Source organism: Aotus nancymaae, unplaced genomic scaffold, assembly GCF_030222135.1.
Source record: "Aotus nancymaae isolate 86718 unplaced genomic scaffold, 86718_ANA_hifiasm-v0.15.2.pri h1tg000020l, whole genome shotgun sequence".
Classification (NCBI taxonomy): domain Eukaryota; kingdom Metazoa; phylum Chordata; class Mammalia; order Primates; family Aotidae; genus Aotus; species Aotus nancymaae.
Window position 1 is genome coordinate 59,455,367 of NW_026988432.1, and position 20,696 is coordinate 59,476,062.

General features: G+C 40.4%; 1 protein-coding gene across 1 annotated transcript in view; it reads right to left on the reverse strand.

Moving 5' to 3' along the window:
• Positions 1-20,696, reverse strand: part of LOC135276074 (myomesin-1-like) — a 148,739-nt gene that overhangs the window by 84,675 nt on the left and 43,368 nt on the right. Inside the window, exons 6-10 of the mRNA XM_064379371.1 lie at positions 17,507-17,599; positions 15,365-15,453; positions 15,206-15,268; positions 9,900-10,064; positions 5,071-5,232 (exon numbers count right to left, since the gene is read on the reverse strand). Coding sequence (XP_064235441.1) covers positions 5,071-5,232; positions 9,900-10,064; positions 15,206-15,268; positions 15,365-15,453; positions 17,507-17,599 — 572 coding nt within the window. The remainder of the gene's footprint in view (positions 1-5,070; positions 5,233-9,899; positions 10,065-15,205; positions 15,269-15,364; positions 15,454-17,506; positions 17,600-20,696) is intronic.

Consider the following 20,696-nt stretch of genomic DNA (forward strand, 5'->3'; position numbering starts at 1 on the left):
AGGAATATGTAATAAAATGATAATACTGGATATCTGTGGGTGGTAGACTTATGGATGGCTTTACTTTTTATTTCTTAAATTTATATTATCTATTTTTTCACAGTGAACACATATTATCTATGTAATAAAACCCTGGCCAAATGTGTACAGCTCTTTACAATGTGTTTCTGCAGACATATGGTACTTTATACACTGATCATTCTGGTATGAAAGCTATTTTCTAAGCTGCAAGAATATCAGAGCCCCAAAGCAATGCCCTGAAGTGGCCTCATGCAGCTCAATGAATACAAAGTTAAAAAAATAGAAACAAATATTATTTAAAACACTGGCAGTTTCTTACAAAGTTAAACACAAATTTATCATATGACCTAGCAATTCCACTTGTAGGTAGGTATCCAAGAGAAATGAAGATATAGGCCTATAAATATGAATATACATGTTTATATTAGAGTCATTTATAATAACCAAAGAATGAAAACAGTCCCACTGTCCATCAGTGGGTGAACGTATAGGCAAAGGATGCATATCCATGCATTGGAATGCAATTTAATAAGAAAAAGGAACAATATGTGTTACTATATGAATGAACCTCAAAACATGTAAAGCCAAAGAGGACAGACATAAAAAACCAAAGAGATCTGGAAATGTCCAGAAAGCCAAATCTATAGAGATAGAGGGTAAATTAGTGGTTGCAGAAGGCTAGACTGGGTATGGGAGAGGGAAATAGGGAGAAGAAATCTTTGGCCGGGTGCGGTGGCTCACGCCTATAATCCCAACACTTTGGGAGGCCAAGGCGGGTGGATCACGAGGTCAAGAGATCGAGACCATACTGGTCAACACGGTGAAACCCCATCTCTACTAAAAATACAAAAAAATTAGCTGTACGTGGTGGCGCAGGCCTGTAGTCCCAGCTACTCAGGAGGCTGAGGCAGGAGAATTGCTTGAACCCAGGAGGCAGAGGTTGTGGTGAGCCGAGATCGCGTCATTGCACTCCAGCCTGGGTAACAAGAGCGAAACTCTGTCTCAAAAAAAAGATGAGAAAAAAAAAGAAATCTTTTTGGAGTAATGTAAATTTCTTTCTTTCTTCCTTCCTTCCTTCCTCCCTTTATTCCTTCCTTCCTTCCTTCTTTCCTGCCTTCTCTCCCTCCCTCCCTCCCTCCTTCCTTCCCCTCTTCCCTTCCTGCCTGCCTTGCCTTCCCTCCCTCCCTCTTCTTATTCCTTTTTCCTCTCCTCCTCCTCTTTCTCCTTCTTCTTCTTCTCCTCCTCCTTCTCCTCCTTCTCCTTCTCCTTCCCTTTCCTTCCCTTCATTCCCTCCCCTCCCCTCCCTTTGCATCCCCCCCTACCTTCTTTCTTTCCTTCTTTTCTCTCTTTTTTCTTTCTTATTCTGGAGGCCGGGTCTCATTCTATCACCCAGGCAGTGGTGCAATCATGATTCATTGTAGCCTCGACCTCCTGGGCTCAAGCAATCCTCCCACCTCAGCCTTTCAAGTAGCTGGGACTACAGGCATGCACCACACCCAACTAATTGTTTTTAGTTTTTGTAGAGATGGGGTCTTGCTATGTTGCCCAGGCTGGTCTCAAACTCCTGGGCTCAAGCGATCCTCCTGTCTTGGCCTCCCAAAGTGCTGAGATTACAAGTGTGAGCCACTGCACCCGGTAGAAATTTTCTAAAAGTGAAGTGTGGGTAATGGTTGCCCAACTTGGTAAATATATTAAAAGCACCAAATTGTATACTTGGCATGAGTGAATTTTATGGTATGTAAATTATATCTCAAAAACACGTTTTTAGAAACCTAATACATATCATTAAAAATAAATTTATAAGTGAAGTCTTTTTCTAAAAGTTGTAAAATTCACAGTATGATTGCTGAAATTTACCTTTCCAGTTTTGCCTTTTCCATTTATCTTTTCAATTCTCTCACACCATCCTCTGATAAACTGAGAATCTTTCCATTTCCTTAATTTGTGGATTTGAAAGCTGGCTTAAGTGTAAATTTTAAGTTGGAACACCTTCGCCCCATCCATAGTTAGTAATGTGAAGTCTGGCCTAAACTTGGCAAAGAGGCACCATTCTGGGCGTGGGCACTGAGAAATGTTGAGGAACCCTTGACTATGTCAGGGTTCCCAGGAAAAGTTCACGAAGGAAGCACCATAGCATGACAAGATTTTTTGAACAGCCAGTCATGTTCTCTGGCTCTGGTAAAACAACGGAAAGCGGAAGTAAAGACTTAGCTTAGTTCATCCTCGTCTAGCTAGGTTTATCCTGGTGATTTGGCTAAACAAACACACTTGCTAATTGCAGGGTGTCAGTTCTCACTGCCATTTACCCAGAAGGCCAGCTCCTCTCTTCCCTGGCAATACAGACTTTTTCATGATGCTTTTGTGGCGGAGAAAGCCTGACACATTTTTCAGATGTTATAGATATTCAGATATCTTTATCAGTTGCTGGTCTGAGACAGAATTCAGTGTTCATTTGTATTGTTCAATGTTGATGTGGTATGGCCTGCTAACTGTCCCCAGTAATCATCCTTCCTGCTTCCTTTTAGTACCAGGACCCCTGAGCATCAGCAGAAAACATGGCTGGCTAATAAGAGATGGTACATCTTGGCTCCCCTCACTGTGAAGTGTGTGCATGTGCTAAGTGTGCACCAAGCAGAAGTGATGTGTGCGATTCGGCCTCTGCCCCTCCACTGCCTTTCTTTCCCTTCCCCATAGGCTGGGATGGGAGCCTGGGACAGTACCCCAGGGGACAGTGCAATAACAACATAGAGGGGACCTGGGAAGAGGCATCCGGATCATACAACCTCCTCAGACAGGAGAGAAACAAATCTTTTGTTATTTCTTTTCAGCAGCTTAGTCTAGATCCTGATTAAAATCCTGGGTTAGCCACTGGAAGACCTCTAACCTAGTTCCACTTCTCCTTCTAATTAACTGAAGTTTTTGGTAAATTATTGTACTTTTTTGAGCCTCATTTTCTGCATCTTAAAATTAAGAGGTTGTGCTACGATGAGAATCCTAACATTCTTTGAGCCATCAACTCCTTTGAGAAACTGGTAAAGTATAGAGGTCTTTCTGAGAGTAATACATTTAAGCACATAAAATAAAATGCATGTGATTACCAAAAAAATTTAATTATATATTGAAATGTAGTTCTAATCACAGATCTTTGGAAGTCTGTGGATCCCAGTTGAGTACTCAAAATGTTTATGAGTGTACAATTCTATTTAGTGCATGACAGATAAAAATGAGCAAGTCTACCTGCATTGTTAATATTTTTAATTTTCTCTATATTATGAGGCCTTAACATCTTAGACACTTTCTGGCTAAGGAGGGCCTGCCTGCCTTCCTGAGGTAAGACAGTTCTTAGGGCCCAGAAGGGAGCATAACTGATATGCAAACTAGTCACTTCAGCCACTCCTCCTTTATCTGGCCTGTAGAACCCAGGAAGCAATGTTACTCTGCCTTAATCATCTCTGGGGCCAGGTACCAGGCAAGTAGGGACCACACCTGTAACTTAGAGCTTACTGAAATTATTTCAACTAGCCAATCCTAACCTGTTTACTTGCCCTACTTTTCTTTCCCAAGGAAACTCCAAAAAGGCCTTGGTCTATGCACTCCTTTGCCCCTCCTGACCCTTCTGACTCCTGACTGCCCTTTTCCATGTGGTCCTGCTATTCCTGTTTCTAGGACCTGTGAGCGTTATAAACGTTGTTTTCTTGTGCCTCTTCTAGATCTCTTCTTATGACTGTACCTAACTGTCCCATAAAAAAACAGAATACTACCCTGTTAGTCTGAAAGTGCTAATGGTCTTCTAAAGTGCTAGGATCCTGTGGAGGAATAATATTCCACTTGTACATATCCAATCCATTTAAGATACTACTGAAAAAAAGAAAGACTCCTAAAGTCAACAATTATGGTTTGTCTCAAGAATTAAGTTGAAACCCCTTTCTTCCTAGTTCATCAAAACAGAGGCTATAAAGTTCAGTTACAGGCCAAGAGGACTGAAATAAAATAATAAATTTACTCTCTGAAATGCATATTAAAGGCTTACACCCAAAATCACACATCCCTCTTTTGCAGCAGCTTCCTTAAACTGAGCTGGCTGGTATCGTTAGGATTTAGTATCTCCACCTGAACAGCCATAGGCAACTGTACTAGTGGCTCCCACAAGGTGAATAAAGTCCTGATATCAATGATAGTAACATGGTCTGGAAAATGGTGACTTTTGAGTTGGTGCCCTCAGGGTTCACCTTTTACACTAGTTCTACTTTTTTTGTTTTGCTTTGAGACAGAGTCTCACTCTGTTACCCAGGCTGGAGTGCAGTGGCACAATCTCAGCCAACTGGAACTTCTGCCTGCCAGGCTCAATTCATCCTCCCACCCCAGCCTCCCAAGTAGCTGAGACTACAAGCGCGGACCACCATGCCTGGCTAATTTTTTGTATTTTTTGTAGAAATGGGGTTTTACCGTGTTGCCCAGGCTGGTCTCGAACTCCTGAGCTCAAGTGATCCACCTGTCTCAGCTTCCCAAAGTGCTGGGATTACAGGCATGAGCCACTGGGCCTAGGTCTATTTTAATGGAAACTAATATATTCTTATTCAATGTAATCTGCAATAATTTTCTTTTTTTCTTTCTCTTTTTCTTTCTTTCTTTTTTTTTTTTTTGAGACAGGAGGTTCTCGTTTCATCACCCAGGCTGGAGTGCAGTGGTATAATCACAGCTCACTGCAGCCTTGATCTCCCGGCCTTAAGTGATCCTCCCTCTTCAGCCTCCCAAGTAGCTGGGACCACAGGTGCATGCCATCATGCCCAGTTAATTTTTTTTTTAATTGTAGAAATGGGTTCTCACTTATGTTACTATGTAGGTCTCAAATCCCTGGGTTCAAGAGATCCTCCCACCTTGGCCTCCCAAAGTGCTGGGATTACAGGCATGAACCATTGCACCTGGCCAGAATTTTCAAATGACTCTTTCATCATTACAAAACATGTTTGAACTGTTTTGTAATCAAAAACTGCTTTGGCTTTATTGTGTTAAATATTGTTAGGTGTTTTGGTTTTTGCTGACACTTACCTCGAACAAAGACATAAGCACTATATTGTTCATAATATTCTCCCATCCGTAAACGGATTGTATAGAGGCCTTCATCTTCTTTGTTGAGATGCGAAAATGTCAGTGTGGCCCGCTCTCCACTCCAAAGTGTTTGCACCCATTTTGATGGAGAAAGAGGTTCTCCTAGAAATTTATAAAAAGTAAGCAAATTAACTTATTTTTGTTTTATTACTTCCTTCTTGTCTCCTCTCCATTCCTCTCCTTAGCCTTTTCTTTTCTTTCTTTTTTTTTTTTGAGACAGAATCTCGCTCTGTTGCCAGGTGCCAGGCTGGAGTGCAGTGGTGCAATCTCGGCTCACTGCAACCTCTGCCTCCCAGGTTCAAGCAATTCTCCTGCCTCAGCCTCCCGAGTAGCTGGGACTACAGGCGTGTGCCACCACGCCAGGCTAATTTTTGTATTTTTAGTAGAGATGGGGTTTCACTATGTTGGCCAGGATGGTCTCGATCTCTTGACCTTGTGATCCGCCCGCCTCGGCCTCCCAAAGTGCTGGGATTACAGGCATGAGCCACTGTGCTCGGCCCTCTCCTTAGCCTTTTATATATTGAAAGCGATTTAACTACTAGAGGAAGTCTTTAGGACTTTGAGCCATTCTGATATGCTTGCACTGGTAAAAATACTGGACCAAAAGTAAGGGGATCGGGGGAAGACACGTAACCTGCTAGGGCCTGGTGCAAAATTAGATTTTAAGGCCCCTTGTTCAAAAACCAGAGAAAAAGTGCAATTAAAGGTGCTAAAATATGTCTTATTCCTTTAAAAATATTGTATTACTTATAATAATATAATGGGGTAATACAGTTGCAAAAAATCATATTTTGGTGCCATAATTTTATATGGAATCAATAATAATATGTTACTAGTATGATACCTTGATTGATAATAAGATATTTCTGGCCTGCTTTTCTGCAAATTCATTTATTAGTCATCAAAATGTATACTTTTAGCAACTTCATTTCAAATCTATATAATTAAAAGAAACATCAGTCAGTCTTTAGAAATGCAAGCTCATGAATGAATTTCCATAATATTTTTAGAAGGACCTTTCTGCTGATACAACTGTTAATGGAGCTGTTATGACAATATTGGTTAACTTTCTGAGAAACTATTTCAAAATATAAATTTTAGTAATCTAGAACTGATGATTCTTAAGGGACAATTATTACAAAGAGATTTAACTCTTCATACAAATCAGTGTCATGTAAATCTCAATTTAATTTTAAGAGTGAATTTATACAGTTTTATTTTAATGCTTTGACCAATATGGCTTATAATTTTTGTGGACGACATACTACAAGCTGCACGTGGTTTTGTGATTTGTATATAATTCAGGATGTTTATGTATTCTACTACTGTACCTTCAATTATAAGTGATAATTTTAAAACTGTCTTCCTTGTTAATAATAAGCTTATCCAAAGTTTCATGTGAAAATGTTCTTTTCCATCAAATGCTACAATCTTTAAATTTAATTTCTAAGCCTCAAAACCAGAGATTCGAACCTCGAAGAATTCTAATAACTGCCTTATGTGCTTTATTGCAGTGTCTACCTGTACACTTTTATTTTACAATATTTTACTGACAAAGTATACTGTCCTATTGCCAGCAGTTCCTGTCCCCATGCCCAGGCCAGAAGTTAATATTTGTGCAGATCCCACAGAGCTGAGTTCTAGGGGAGGCCGGACAAGCTGGCCCCACACTGTGTGTCCCTGTGCTGCCTCCACACTGAGCCCCTTCTCTCCTCTGCAGCCATGGGACCCATCACCAGTGCTACTGCTGCTAGTGCCACCACCATTGCTAATTCCCATCTGGCCCTAGGTTCTGGTCTCTGCCATCACCTTGAAACGCCATGGTGCCACAGACTGCCCCAGGTGCTCATGTGCACACCTGAAGACCAAACCTGCTGCCTGGTGCTCACACTGCCCACTCCCCACTGTGCCCCGGGAGCCTGAGTCTGCACGGCCACTCTGATCGTGTGCATGTGCCATAGTACCTTTGGACTCCATGTATAAAACACAAGGCCAAAGATAAAGTGATTATGAACTTCAAGGGCGTGACAGCAGAGCGTTAAACGAACCCCAGGTTTCTTGGTCCTGTAGGATGGCACCGTTCACAGGTCCAAAAAGTCAGCTCCGGAAAGACCCATATCTCAGTCTGATCTCTTTCGATCTCAATTTTTTAATTTTTTTATTTTTATTTGAGAAGAAGTCTCTCTCTGTCACCCAGACTAAAGTGCAGTGGTGTGATCTCAGCTCACTGCAACATCTGCCTCTCAGGTTTAAGTGATTATCATGCCTCAGCCTCCCAAGTAGGTGGGATTACAGGCAGTCATCACCATGCCTGGCTAATTTGTGTGTGTGTGTGTATATATATATATAGTTTATATATATACAGGCTTTTTTTAGTAGAGATGGAGTTTTACTATGTTGGCCAGGCCGGTCTCAAACCCCAAACCTCAAGTGATCCGCCCACCTCAGCCTCCCAAAGTGCTGGGATTATAGGCCTGAGCCACGGTGCCCAGCTCAGTCCAATCTCTTTCATTAACTAATTATGTAACTTTAAGCAAATTACTTAACCTCTCTGTGCCTTTGTTTTTTTACCTGAACAAAATGGAATTTGAATAATAAATAGTAATATGAATAATAATAATAAAGTATCTTACAGGAAAATATTGCAAAGCATTATCATTAACTATTTTTTCTTTCATTTTTTCTGTATTTTTCCAAAATTTATTTTCTAAAACAATTAAACAGAAAAATTATATGATGATCTTACTAGCACACTACTAAATGTGTCTGGAATTTTAAAGTGTTTAAGAGCTTAAAAATATAATCCTCTGTAGAAATAAACCTAGTGAAGACTTTAAGATAAATTAGAAAGGATGATGAAAGTCCCTGGGCCCTATTCATTGCTCTCTCCACGACACATCTTCTATTAGCTAGGAGCTAGCATTGGCCTCACAGATAATTATGTATGTAGGCCCATGCTAGCTCCTAGCATTAAGTTTCTTAAATGTCAATGCTTTTTTCAATATCTAGGCATAAAAGGAGGCAGACAGGTAAGAGAAAGTACAAATTTTCTCATGAGGCTTTTTTCTATATTAGACCTAATACAGACAATATAAAAGGAGGCAGGCACATGGTAATGAAAAGATCTCCAGGCTTAGAAAGTGAAAACCAGCAGGTCTGGAGGTCTCCCGTGGCCAGAATTTGGCTGTGTGATTTTGGGCAATCCCTTATTCTCTTCAGTTTATATGGCTTGGTCTATTCTATGAGATACTCTAGTATAGAAACTCAGTGTATTTGGACCTAAGATTTATTATTATTTTATTTTATGTTTTTTTGTTTTGTTTTGTTTTGAGATAGAGTCCTGCTCTGTCACCCAGGCTGGAGTGCAATGGCGCAATCTCAGCTCACTGCAACTTCTGCCTTCAGAGTTTAAGCGATTCTCCTGCCTCATCCACCCAAGTAGCTGGGACTACAGGTTTGCGCCACCACACCCAGCTAATTTTTGTATTTTTTGGTAGAGACAGAGTTCCGCCATGTTGGCCAGGCTGGTCTCAAACTCCTGACCTCAGGTGATAAGCCCCCGCTTGGCCTCCCAAAGTGCTGGGATTACAGGCATGAGCCACTGTGTCCGGCCTATTGTTATTTTAGAAATAACATATTTCTTAAGTCCAATGCTTCAACTCATCAACTTGTTTTGATAGCTTTTTTGTTTTATTTTGCTTTGATTGGGTTTGATCGGAGTGTTACTTTAAATAGACTTTAACCCAAATGGAGTTCAAAAGAGGAAATTAAATCCTTATGTCTTTCTCACACCAAAGTATCATGGCTCTAGTCCCTTTGGAAGCAAAGTGAGATTGAATTGTGATTTAAAGCCAGAGTCAGAGGAACCGACAACAGAAGGATTTTCTTTCCGTTCTACCAGCCTGCTATAATATGATGCAAAACGAAAGGATCATTTTATCTATTTTTGTGTCCTTAAGGGACCATGAGTGTAACTTGAATATACTGTATACAACAGAATATACTTATCAAAAATTTTAAAATTATAAAAAGCCTTTAATACATTAAAACAAAAGTTTGAGGGTCTGAAATTCTTCTTAATGTACTCTTCTGGTTAATTAAAATAATATCAGAATTTTATTGTTTCATAAGTATCAGGATTTTATTGTTTCATAAGTATTTTTTAAAGTTACATACCATTTCTGTCGTATAAATAAGTCTATGCAGATGGGCATTTTACCAAATGGATTGACTGACAAAATGAATATACATTCTTTTTTTTCTTTTTCTTCTTGAGACTGTCACGCTGTTGCCCAGATGAGTGCAATGGTGCCATCTCTGCTCACTGCAACCTCTGCCTCTTGGGTTCAAGGAATTCTCTGCCTCAGCCTCCTGAGTAGCTGGGATTACAGGTGCCCACCACCACACCTGGCTAATTTTTGTATTTTTAGTAGAGATGGGGTTTTGTCATGTTGGCCAGTCTGGTCTCAAACTTCTGACTCAGGTGATCCACCAGCCTTGGCCTCCCAAAGTGCTGAGATTACAGGCATGAGCCACTGCGTCTGGCCGAATATCCATTCTTTATGATTCTTTCCATATCTTACTTGTTAAAAAGAAAATATCATCTCCACAAATATGAAAGTGTTGCTACTTTGCTATACATGTAAAAACCTTTTAATCATGTAATAGGTAGTTCCCTCTAACTTCCAGCTCTGATAAACAGATCTGCAATCTGGTCTACAACTTCCTTCAAATAAGAACCTAAGTGAGCGTTCATTGTAAAGACTCACCATTTCTGTACCACTGGATCTCTGGCTGGAAATGTTTAATTTCAGGAGTAATGACTACACGACAGCCTAGACTCATCGTCTCTCCCTCTCTCCCAAAAGACACATCAAATTTGTCATCAAAGTGGATCTCAAACTTGGATGCATAACCATATGGGGTCACAGCAACTGGGTACAAAAAAAACAAATATCAGTAATTTTTTTCTTCATCAAAGAGACACAAGCATTTTAATAAGCACAGGCAGAAAGCAGTCACAGCAAAGAAATGAACAAATGGGCAAATGATTTATCTGGGCCAAAATAAAACCCTATATAAGATCTATTTAGAACGAATGCATATACCATTTGTATGGAAATTCTTGCTTTATTGGTTATATAGCTTGTTTTTATTATTGTAATGAATAGAATTTAAAGGGCCAGGTTTAATGTCTTAAGTGCAAATTAATACCACATTTAGCCTAGACTTAAACCTTTTGCGGCAACATATGCACTTTTTAATTTTAGATGTTGAGTTAATTTAAACTCTACTGCTTGTACTCTTGGGCCAAAATAGCTATATCCATTATTCATAAAAATGGAGTTTTTCATCTGACAAGAGATTCATAACCAGAATATATAAGAAGCTTAAAGAACTCAATAGCAAAAAATTCAAGTAATCCAATTTAAAAATGAGCAAAAACTCTGAACAGACATTTCTAAGAACACAAAATCAAACATCACATGTTCTCACTCATAGATGGGTGTTGAACAATGGGAACACATGGACAGAGGGAGGGGAGCACTATACACTGGGGTCTGTTGGGGGAATGGGGGGGACAACGGGGGGTGGAGAGTTGGGGAGAGATAGCATGGGGAGAAATGCCACATATAGGTGAAGGGGAGGAAGGCAGCAAATCACACTGCCACGTATGCACCTATGCAACAATCTTGCATGTTTTTCACATGTACCCCAAAACCTAAAATGCAATTAAAAAAAAAAAGAAGACATACAAATGGCCAACAGGTATATGAAGAAATGCTCAACATCACTAATCATCAGAGAAATGCAAATCAAAACCACAATGAGATATCATCTCACCCCAATTACAATGTATCCAAAAGACAGGTAATAATGCTAACAACGACGTGGATGAAAGGGAACCCTCCTACGCTGTTTGTGGGAATGTAAATTAGTACAGCCACTATGGAGAACAGTATGGAGGTTCCTCAAAAACTCTAAATAAAATTACCGTATAATCCAGCAATTCCACTGCTGGGTATATATTCTAAAGAAAGGAAATCAATATGTAGAAGAGACATCTGCACTCCCATGTTTATGGCAGCAGTTTTCACAATAGGCCAGGATGTGAAATTAACCTAAGTATTCATCCATGGCTGAATGAATAAAGAAAATGTGGTACATATACCCAGTGGAATGTTATTCAGCCAAAAAAAGATTGAAATCCTGTCATTTGCAACAACATGGATGGAACTAGAGGACATTACATTAAGGGAAGTAAGCCAGGCACAGAAGAACTGCTATCAACTCAAATGTGAGAGCTAAAAAGAATTGAACTCATTGAGATAGAGTGTAGAATGATGGTTACCAGAGGCTGGGAAGCATAGTGTGATGGGGAATAAAGTAGGGTTAGTTAACGGGTACAAAAATACAATTAGATAGAAGGAATAAGATCTAGTGTTTGGGAGCACAATAGCGTAACTACAGTTAACAATTTATTTCATATTTTCAAACAATGGGAAGAGTGGAATTGGAATGTCCCTAATACAAATAAAGAAGACATACTTGAGATGATGGATGTTCCAGTTACCCTGATTTGATCATTACACATTGTATGCTTGTATCAAAATATCACATGTACCTCATCAATATGTACAGCTACTATGTATCCATAAAAATAAAAATAATTTTTGATTAAATAATTTTAATGGAGTTTTAAAATAAGTTGCTTCTGTTTCTTTAATGATCTGAGTAAAACATAAGAAATATTGGGAGAAAATGGAAAAGTTTAAAATATTCTAACTTTAAAAACTATTATTCTCAGAAATATCTTATTTATTGATTGAGTAAATGCAGCCTGCATCATCAACTCTCCTAGGTTTTATTTTTTCACCAAAGAAAGGACTTACCATTTATTGATGGGTTATTACATGCCAGGCACTTCACATTTGACATATCAAATATTCCTTGCAACAACTCTATGCCATAGATATTATCTTCTTCCTCTCTTTCAGGTGGGGATATGGAAGTTCACAAAAGTAACATACACCTAATGCCAGAATTTCACAGACAGCATGTGTGAAATTGAAATTCACACTCACAACTTCTCAACTCCAAAACTTAGTCCCTTTCTCACGTATTTTGTCTCTCTTCCTAAGACTTCTTTCACTGCTCTTGAAAATGTAAGCTGGACCGGGCGTGGTGGCTCAGGCCTGTAATCCCAGCACTTTGGGAGTCCGAGGCAGGTGGATCACCTGAGGTCAGGAGTTTGAGACCAGCCTGGCTGACATGGTGAAACCCGTCTCTACTAAAAATACAAAAATTAGCTGGGCATGGTGGCATGCACCTGTAATTCCAGCTACTCAGGAGGCCAAGGCAGGAGAATTCCTTGAAACCGGGAGGCGGAGGTTGTAGTGAACTGAGATCGTGTCATTGCACTCTAGCCTGGGCAACAAGAGCTAAACTCTATTTCAAAAAAAAAAAAAGAAGAAAAAGAAAATGCAAACTAACATTTATTGAATTCAACTTAGACCAAGTATTGGTCCAAGCATTTAATACCTACTAACATAAACCCCATAATAATGCTGTTAGGTAAGTACTACTTAATATCCACATTTTATAGAAGAAACTGATGCATAGGAGGGCAAAATAACTGACCACATTCCCCTGCAGAGCCATATTTGCACTGACTGGCCATTTTGGTGCTCTTGGCCAGTACATTGTACTGTCTTGATTTTGTGTGTTCCCAGGTAACTCTAATCAACAGTGAAATAACTTCTCTTTGGAAGCACATCTCCCATCTGCCTCACTTTTATGTGTCGATGTCCATTGAGACCAGAGAGAAACAACTTGACAGATCTTGCACAGTGCTGGGAGGATGGCCTGGTTCCAGAGTTGCCTTAGGGCATAGAGGTGAGGGTTACTGGGAGAGCCTGTAGTAGCCCAGATGTTCCAGACCCAGCTGGAAAGGCAAGTAGGCCTCCTAGAAACAGACCTAACTTCTAGGTTCTCTTCTGTATCTAAGATTGGACTGGGCTGTCTGAAGTAACTTTGGGGTTCAGTAGGAGGCACCCCAGTTTAACAACCAGAAGACAACACATTATTCCATCATCATGTCCTTAATCTTTTGTCACATGTACTTACTATCCTGGGAAAAATGGTTTAGGGCAAGGGCTGGCAAGTCTGTGGGGCAAATCTAGAATGCCTCTTGTTTAGACCATTAAGAATGGTTTTTGTATGTTTTAGTGATTGAAAAAAATAAAAAGAAATACAATGTTTTGTGACATGAAAAGTCACAGAAGCTTTAAATTTCAATGTTCATAAAGAATATTTTATTAGAACACAGCCATGTTCATTCATTCTCCTACTGCATGGCTGCTTTTGTGTTACAGAGGCAGAGTTGAGTGGTTGTGACGAGACCATATGGCCCACAAAGCCTACAATATTTACAGTCTAGTCCTTTACAGAAAATGTTTGCTGACTCCTTGTTTGAAATAATGGTTTAGAATTAAAAAGACCAGGTTACACATCCCTATTCTACCAGTCTGTGTGGTGTTGCTCCACTATTTAACCTCTCTAAACTATTTCCTCATCTGCGTAGCACAGATGGAAATGCAACTACTTCATAAGCTTTTGGGAAACATTAAATGAATCAATGCATATAAAAAATGTGTTAGTACATTGTCTGGCAGAACTGATCAATAAATGTTAACTATTAGAACAAACCCAAGAGCCCAGGCTGGAGTGCAGTGGTGTGATATTGGCTCACTGCAACTTCCGCCTCCCCAGTTCAAGCGATTCTCCTGCCTCATCCACCTAAGTAGCTTGGATTACAGGTGCCCACAACCATGCCTGGTTAATTTTTGTATTTTTAGTAGAGACAGGGTTTCACCATGTTGGCCCAGTCTGGTCTGGAACTCCTGACCTCAGGTGATCCACCCGTCTTGGCCTTGCAAAGTGCTGGGATTACAGGCGCGAGCCACCACGCTTGGCCCCAACTATTCTATCTTAGCATAAATCAAGAGATGGGAGAAGAATATGATTTGGGATGTGCTTCTCTGTTGCGCTACTAGTCATCCCTTCTCACCCATAGGGCTGATACCAATGATTGTAACTTGGGATATTAAATGAGAAGCCATTCCATGAAATCAGTGCAGTAGGTCATCTATAGACATCAAGCTAAACAGGTGAAAAACAGCTATCTGCCATTTTCAAAACTACCATTTATTTTTTAATGTGTGAAAACTAAGTTAGGGCTTAACTACCTTTTTCAGTCTGACTACTATATCATTATTTTAACAACCATAAAGATTTTGCTTTTATTGCTTCCCATAAATAGAAGTTCTGATGTAAATGAAATGACATTCACAAATTTGCAAATTACCACTGACTAGAATATTGTCAATAGGTTTTTATTTAATCACATTTAGACTTCATTTTAGATTGCACTTTATAACTTAAGGCATTTATTTATTCATTCATTATTGAATACGTACTCTGTGGCAGGCCCTGGGGTTTAGAGATAAAAGGTCTAACCTTGCCTTCAAGTGGCTCATGGACCAGTGGGAGAGACTGACACACAATGGGTAACAGTGTCCAGCCTCACTGACGCTCTGACAAGGTGCCGTGGCCTCACCTGGGACACCTAACCCTGACTGGGTAGGGTTTAGGGATGGCAGTGGGGGTGAGACTTGATTTCTCAAGGAAGTGATGCCCATCTGGATAGTTAAGGATGAGTAACAGTGCTTTGATATAGTCTAGACTCGGGTGTGTGTGTGGTTGGTTACGTCATTATGCCCAGGTTTGTATAATGATCTTTCTCAGTTTAACTCCGAAAGACTTAAAATGTTTGTCATTTTTAGCCCATCGTATCTGGACTTTCATAAAACCATAAAAAAGCAATTAGATTCAGAAAGAGAATAGTAACCAAAGAATCTAAAAAAAATAAGTAAATAACCGCAGATACCTACTAAATTCATCCTAGCATATACTACGTTATATATAATACATATTTATTTCAGCATTATGGACTAGCTTATTATGCCATATTGAACACAGAGGTGACACTTAGCAAATGTGTTTTTAAACTTACAGCTGAGGGGCATGGTGGAAGCCCCAGCACGGAAGCGAGTCTCATCAAACTCTCCCTTATACCCTAGAGGAGAAAACAGAAATACATGTGAACTGCTTTGTGATAGATTATTTTAAAACAATAGGGAGAAATTAAAAAAAAAAAACATAGCAAACCTACTCTTCACCACAACTGAAGCGTATGCCGAAAGCTCTCCTTTAACATTCATCGCTGAGGCCCGGTACTGAGCTGTATCTTCAAAATCACATCTGAAAGAACAGATGGAAATGAACATCCATCACAGTGACAGTCCTTGTAATTACTAGCCGTTCCATCAGGGAACTCTTTGCTATCGCAGTCCCCTGCAAATCATGGCTAACACATGGCTCTTTGGCTCTCCTGGTACAGCTATTGTCTCTGATCTAGCTACCTGTGGGATATTACCTAGTCCAAGTGATCTACTGCAGTTTCATGCCAGCAGTATAGAGTGGGGAGAGAACACCTATAGTTCACTGTGACCCTAGCCTAGGTTCATTTAAAATGTCAAAAAAAAAGCTTTGGGAGGCCAAGGCGGGTGGATCATGAGGTCAGGAGTTCGAGACCAGCCTGGCCAATATGATGAAACTCCGTCTCTACTAAAAATACAAAAAATTAGCTGGCCATGGCAGCACACACCTGTAGTCCGAGCTGCTCTGGAGGCCAAGGCAGTAGAATTGCTTGAACCCGGAAGGTGGAGATTGCAGTGAGCCAAGATTGCACCACTGCACTCCAGCCTGGGCGACAGAGTGAGACTCTGTCTCAAAAAACAAAAAAAAAAAGGTCAAAAACTTCAACCAAGTGCTAGGCACATAAATTATAGTGAACAGCATTATAATCTACTTATCTAAAGTTGCACTGGGAGGAGAAAATGTGCAGGCATGTACCTTTGTAGCAGGTAACTACCCAGAGGCACACTGGAGGGCGTGGCTTCCCTGCTGTCCTGCCCTTATGGTGGGTTTCAGTCTGGGGGCAACAGGGCAACAGGGAACAGAAAGAAGCAGTATCTCCATGTAGAGTCCCACAACTACCCTGAGCCCAGCTGGTCTATGTGTTCTAGCTTCGAACCTCAACTAAGTTATTTACACTTCATTTCCACTAAGGTTCAGACCATACTTGGAGTTTCAGCTCACAGCACAACACAAGAAGTGCCATTTGGATGTTCTTCTAAGTTATAATACAGAAATTGGAATGTCTTATAAAAAACAGACCATTAGGGAGAGAATGGTCTCATGGAGAGATGAAGAGGCTAAGGTTTCAAAGCAGGTTGTTTTATGTCTTATTACTACCAGTTTCTTGTGTTCTTCATTATTCCTCAGGGTTCAGTTTCGTTTGTGTAAACTTTTTTCTTGCTGAAATTTTACAGACATCAATAGAACCCCAGGAAGGCAAATACAGTTGCCCGTCTCATAACTACTTAATTTTGAAAGTTCTGCTTCAGCAGAACCACCCACTGGCAGAACTGACCTGACTTCGGGTCAGGGTCAGTGCTAGGCAAATGTCACAGGGTCCTAGCATCACTTGGCCAACTCCTCTGATCTGAGGAGGCGGCTATACGTCCCTTGAGAATGAATGATATAAATTTCACCTTGACATTTATGCACGCCGTGGTTTTATCTAAACTGAAAATGGTGGGGCTTGTTTAGCTTTTTCATTCACCTAATTAGGCTTGAATTTCAAAATCATCTTGGGAGGCATAATAAATGTTTGGGAACTTAGGAATTTTGATGTAGGTTTCGTTTTCAAATTTTGCTTTGGATTTTACTTTAAGCTTAAACATCTCAATATCTAGCCTGCTTCACATAAACACAGATTGACAGAGTGCATACTTTCCCAAGGTTCCTGGCAATCTGAAGGAAAGAACATTATCTCCAAGTTGAGCCCATATTCAATGGACTTTATTTATTAAAAGCAAGAGAATGTGATGATGATATTGATTTGGGACTCTGAAACGATTATTAATGTAAATGCCTCTTTATGCAACCTATTTTCATACTTACATCTAAGAAAAATTCTCAAGTATATAAAAAGATAAAAGATGCAAATTGTTTTTTTCTCATCATCTTTGACTAAATTCAAATATAAAATCACTTTGGGAGGTAGTGTGCGTATGGTAAGGATCAGTCATACATTTCAGGTGTGCACCCAGAGAAGCACTGTATATGAGTGTCCCTCATTGTGATCACGCAGCACTGGGAGGAAGTGGGGAGAATGGCTGTTAACTGCAGGGCTGAGTCGCGTCCCTGAGCACTGTTGAGCAGCACATGGACATTGATGTTATCTTACGCATTAATCTCCAGAGTATGCATTCCATATCGACTCTCAATAATGTATTTTCCAGGGTTTGCATGGACATTTATTGGCACCTGGTTTTTATACCTATAACAGAATGGAAACAAAATGAAGTAAGTTGAAGTGTAAGTAACTTCGTGATTAAACACACACATACAATTCTTGTTCTTGCAGGAACACCTGGAAACAGGGCATTGAGGGTAGCAGCAGCATCAATTAAACAAATGGAAATCGGGCAGGTGTGGTGGCTCACGCCTGTAATCCCAGCACTTCGGGAGGCCGACACAGGTGGATCACCTGAGGTCAGGAGTTTGAGACCAGCCTGGCCAACATGGCAAAATCCTGTTTCTACTAAAAGTACAAAAATAAGCTGGGTGTGGTGGCAGGTGCCTGTAATCCCAGCTACTCAGGAGGCTAAGGCAGGAGAATTGCTTAAGCCCAGGAGGTGGAGGTTGCAGTGAGGTGAGATCACGCCACTGTACTCCAGCCTGGGCAACAAGAGTGAGACTCCATCTCAAAAATAATAATAATAAAATAAATAAATGTAAATCATATTAGCTTATGTGAAATGCCCCAGCAATATAGTAATACTTCCTGATTCTTTCCCCTCCTCTGTAAACTTACATGAAAAATGTTGACCATTCACAACAATATGGCTGAATGTCATGTAACAAAATGCAGTTACAAAACTGCGAATGCAGAATGATTGCTTTATATAGAATACAAAAACAAAAAGACTAATTAATGCTACTAGAAATCAGTAGTGCGTTGAGATGCATGAAGGAGGCTTCTTGGGTGCCGATAATGTTTATTGATTTAGGTGCCAGTTACATGGGTGTGTGCAATCTACAAAAATTCACTAAAGCCATACATTTATATATGATACACACTTTGTGTGTGCATATTATACTACAATTAAAAAGCTTTTTAGGCCAGGCATGGTGGCTCATGCATGTAATCCCTGTAATCCCTGTACTTTGGGAGGTGGAGGTGGGAGAATCACTTGAGGCCAGGAGTTTGACCAGCCTGGCGAATAAGCGAGACTCTGACTCTTCAAGAACTACAAAAAATTAGCTGAGTGTAAACCTGTAGTCCCAGCTACTCTGGAGGCTGCGGTGGGAGAATAGCTTCAGCCCGAGAAGTTGAGGCTGCAGTGAACTGTGATCCTGTCACTGCACTCTAGCCTGGGCAACAGAGTGAGACCCTGTCTCAAAATAAATAAATAAATAAGCTTTTTAAAAAATTGACCACTGTTGATGTAACTGAGAGGAAGGCTTTGTGTTGGGGGTTTTATTGTTGGCTGTCTGTGTAAAATGAGAGCAGAACATTATTCCTACTAACATTCTATCATGTTATTAGAAGCAATATCATTGTATTTTTTTGTTTTTGAGACGGAGTTTCACTCTTGTTGCCCAGGCTAGAGTGTAATGGTGTGATCTCAGCTCACTGCAACCTCTGCCTCCAGGGTTCAAACGATTCTCCTGCCTCAGCCTCCTGAATAGCTGGGATTACAGGTGGCCGCCACCAAACCCAGCTAATTTTTTATATTTTTAGTAGAGACGGGGTTTCACCATGTTGATCAGGATTGGTCTTGAACTCCTGACTTCAGGTGATCCACCAGCCTCGGCCTTCCAAAGTGCTGGGATTACAGGCCTGAGCCACTGCGCCTGGCCTGCAATATCATTGTACTGAAAGATAATTATGTTTAAGGGTTTTATTCAATGTCATAAACAAACATGGCTCTTGCCTTGGAAGAATTTATAATACAAATCATGAAAGGAAACTTCTGACAAATAAGAGCTGAAAGCCTCCCTTTTTCTGACTATTCCATATCTGGTTAAATCTTGCAGCCCTCAGTGACTGGACTCCGCAGAGGGGCCTCTCCCTGTCCTCTGGGTCTGTATGTGGTGCCTGAATTCTTCACCACTTCCTCATGTTTTTAGTAGCCAGTGGCTATGGTGCTGGACCAGGCTTTTCTACTTAAACCCTTTTCTGCCCAAATGAGGAACTGGGTTTCACTTAATCTCCCTTTCAGACAGCCTACTTCGCATGCACAGATGATGTAAATAACCCTGATAAACACCACTGACACAGAGAATTGACTACGAGCCAGGCAATGCTCTAAGTGCTTTATGTATGCATTGGTAAGTTCAGTCCTCACAATCACCATATGAGATAGTGCTGTTTTTAACCTCATTTCCCAGATGAAGAAACCAAGGCATGAGGGTTTCAGGAACTTGCCCAGTCACACAGCCAGGAACAGCAGAGGGGGACTTTGAACCGGCAGCCTGGCTGCTGATCCATATGATGCTTCCATTTTCCAATTGTTCTCTCTGCATTTCATTTCTTCAGATTTGTGGACATGATCATAAGGAGGTTTGGGAGGAGGGAACATAATGGAAAGGGAAAGAAAGGAAGAATATTGGCTTGTCAGCTCCTTCCTTTCCCCAACTCTCTCTCTCACACACATACACCCCTATGTCCCTAAAGCACATTATTCATTTTCTACACTTAAAAAAAAAAATCACTCTTCTCCATCTAGTAAAACCCCAACTCATGCTTCAAGATTCAGATCAAATGCCACTTCTTCAATAAACTTCTCCCTAAAATGTGATACAATATGAATTGTTCCTGCCTCTCTGCATCAGGGTCACTTTCTTCAAATTACCAAATACAATATTTATCAAAATTATGGCTGGATATGTGTCTCTTCTATTAAGTTGTCAAGCTCCTGAGGTTGAGAACTGGGTCTGATCCACATTTACTTCTATTTCCACTCCTGAGGAAGAATGAGTCATGGGCAAACAGCAGGCCCTCAGTTGGTTAAATTGGGTTGAACAGAATTATCAATGTAATGCAATAGATTAATTGTTGCTTCATAATTTTTTTAGCTGAGAGAACAGAGTTCTGACAAAATATATGTCACGATATGGATGATTTTATGTTATTTTTTATTTTATTTTAAATAAATAGAGATGAGGTCTCACTGTGTGTCCAGGCTGGTCTCAAACTCCTGGTCTCAAACGATCCTCCTGCCTCCACCTCCCAAAGTTGGATGATTTTCAACGAATGCATACGAAGAGAGTAAGCTGACGCTCTGAGTCTCAGTTCCCTCAGATGTGAAATGCAGAGGGTGGGACTGGCTCAAGAATCGCAGCTGCGTGGCAGGTGCAGCAACATAACC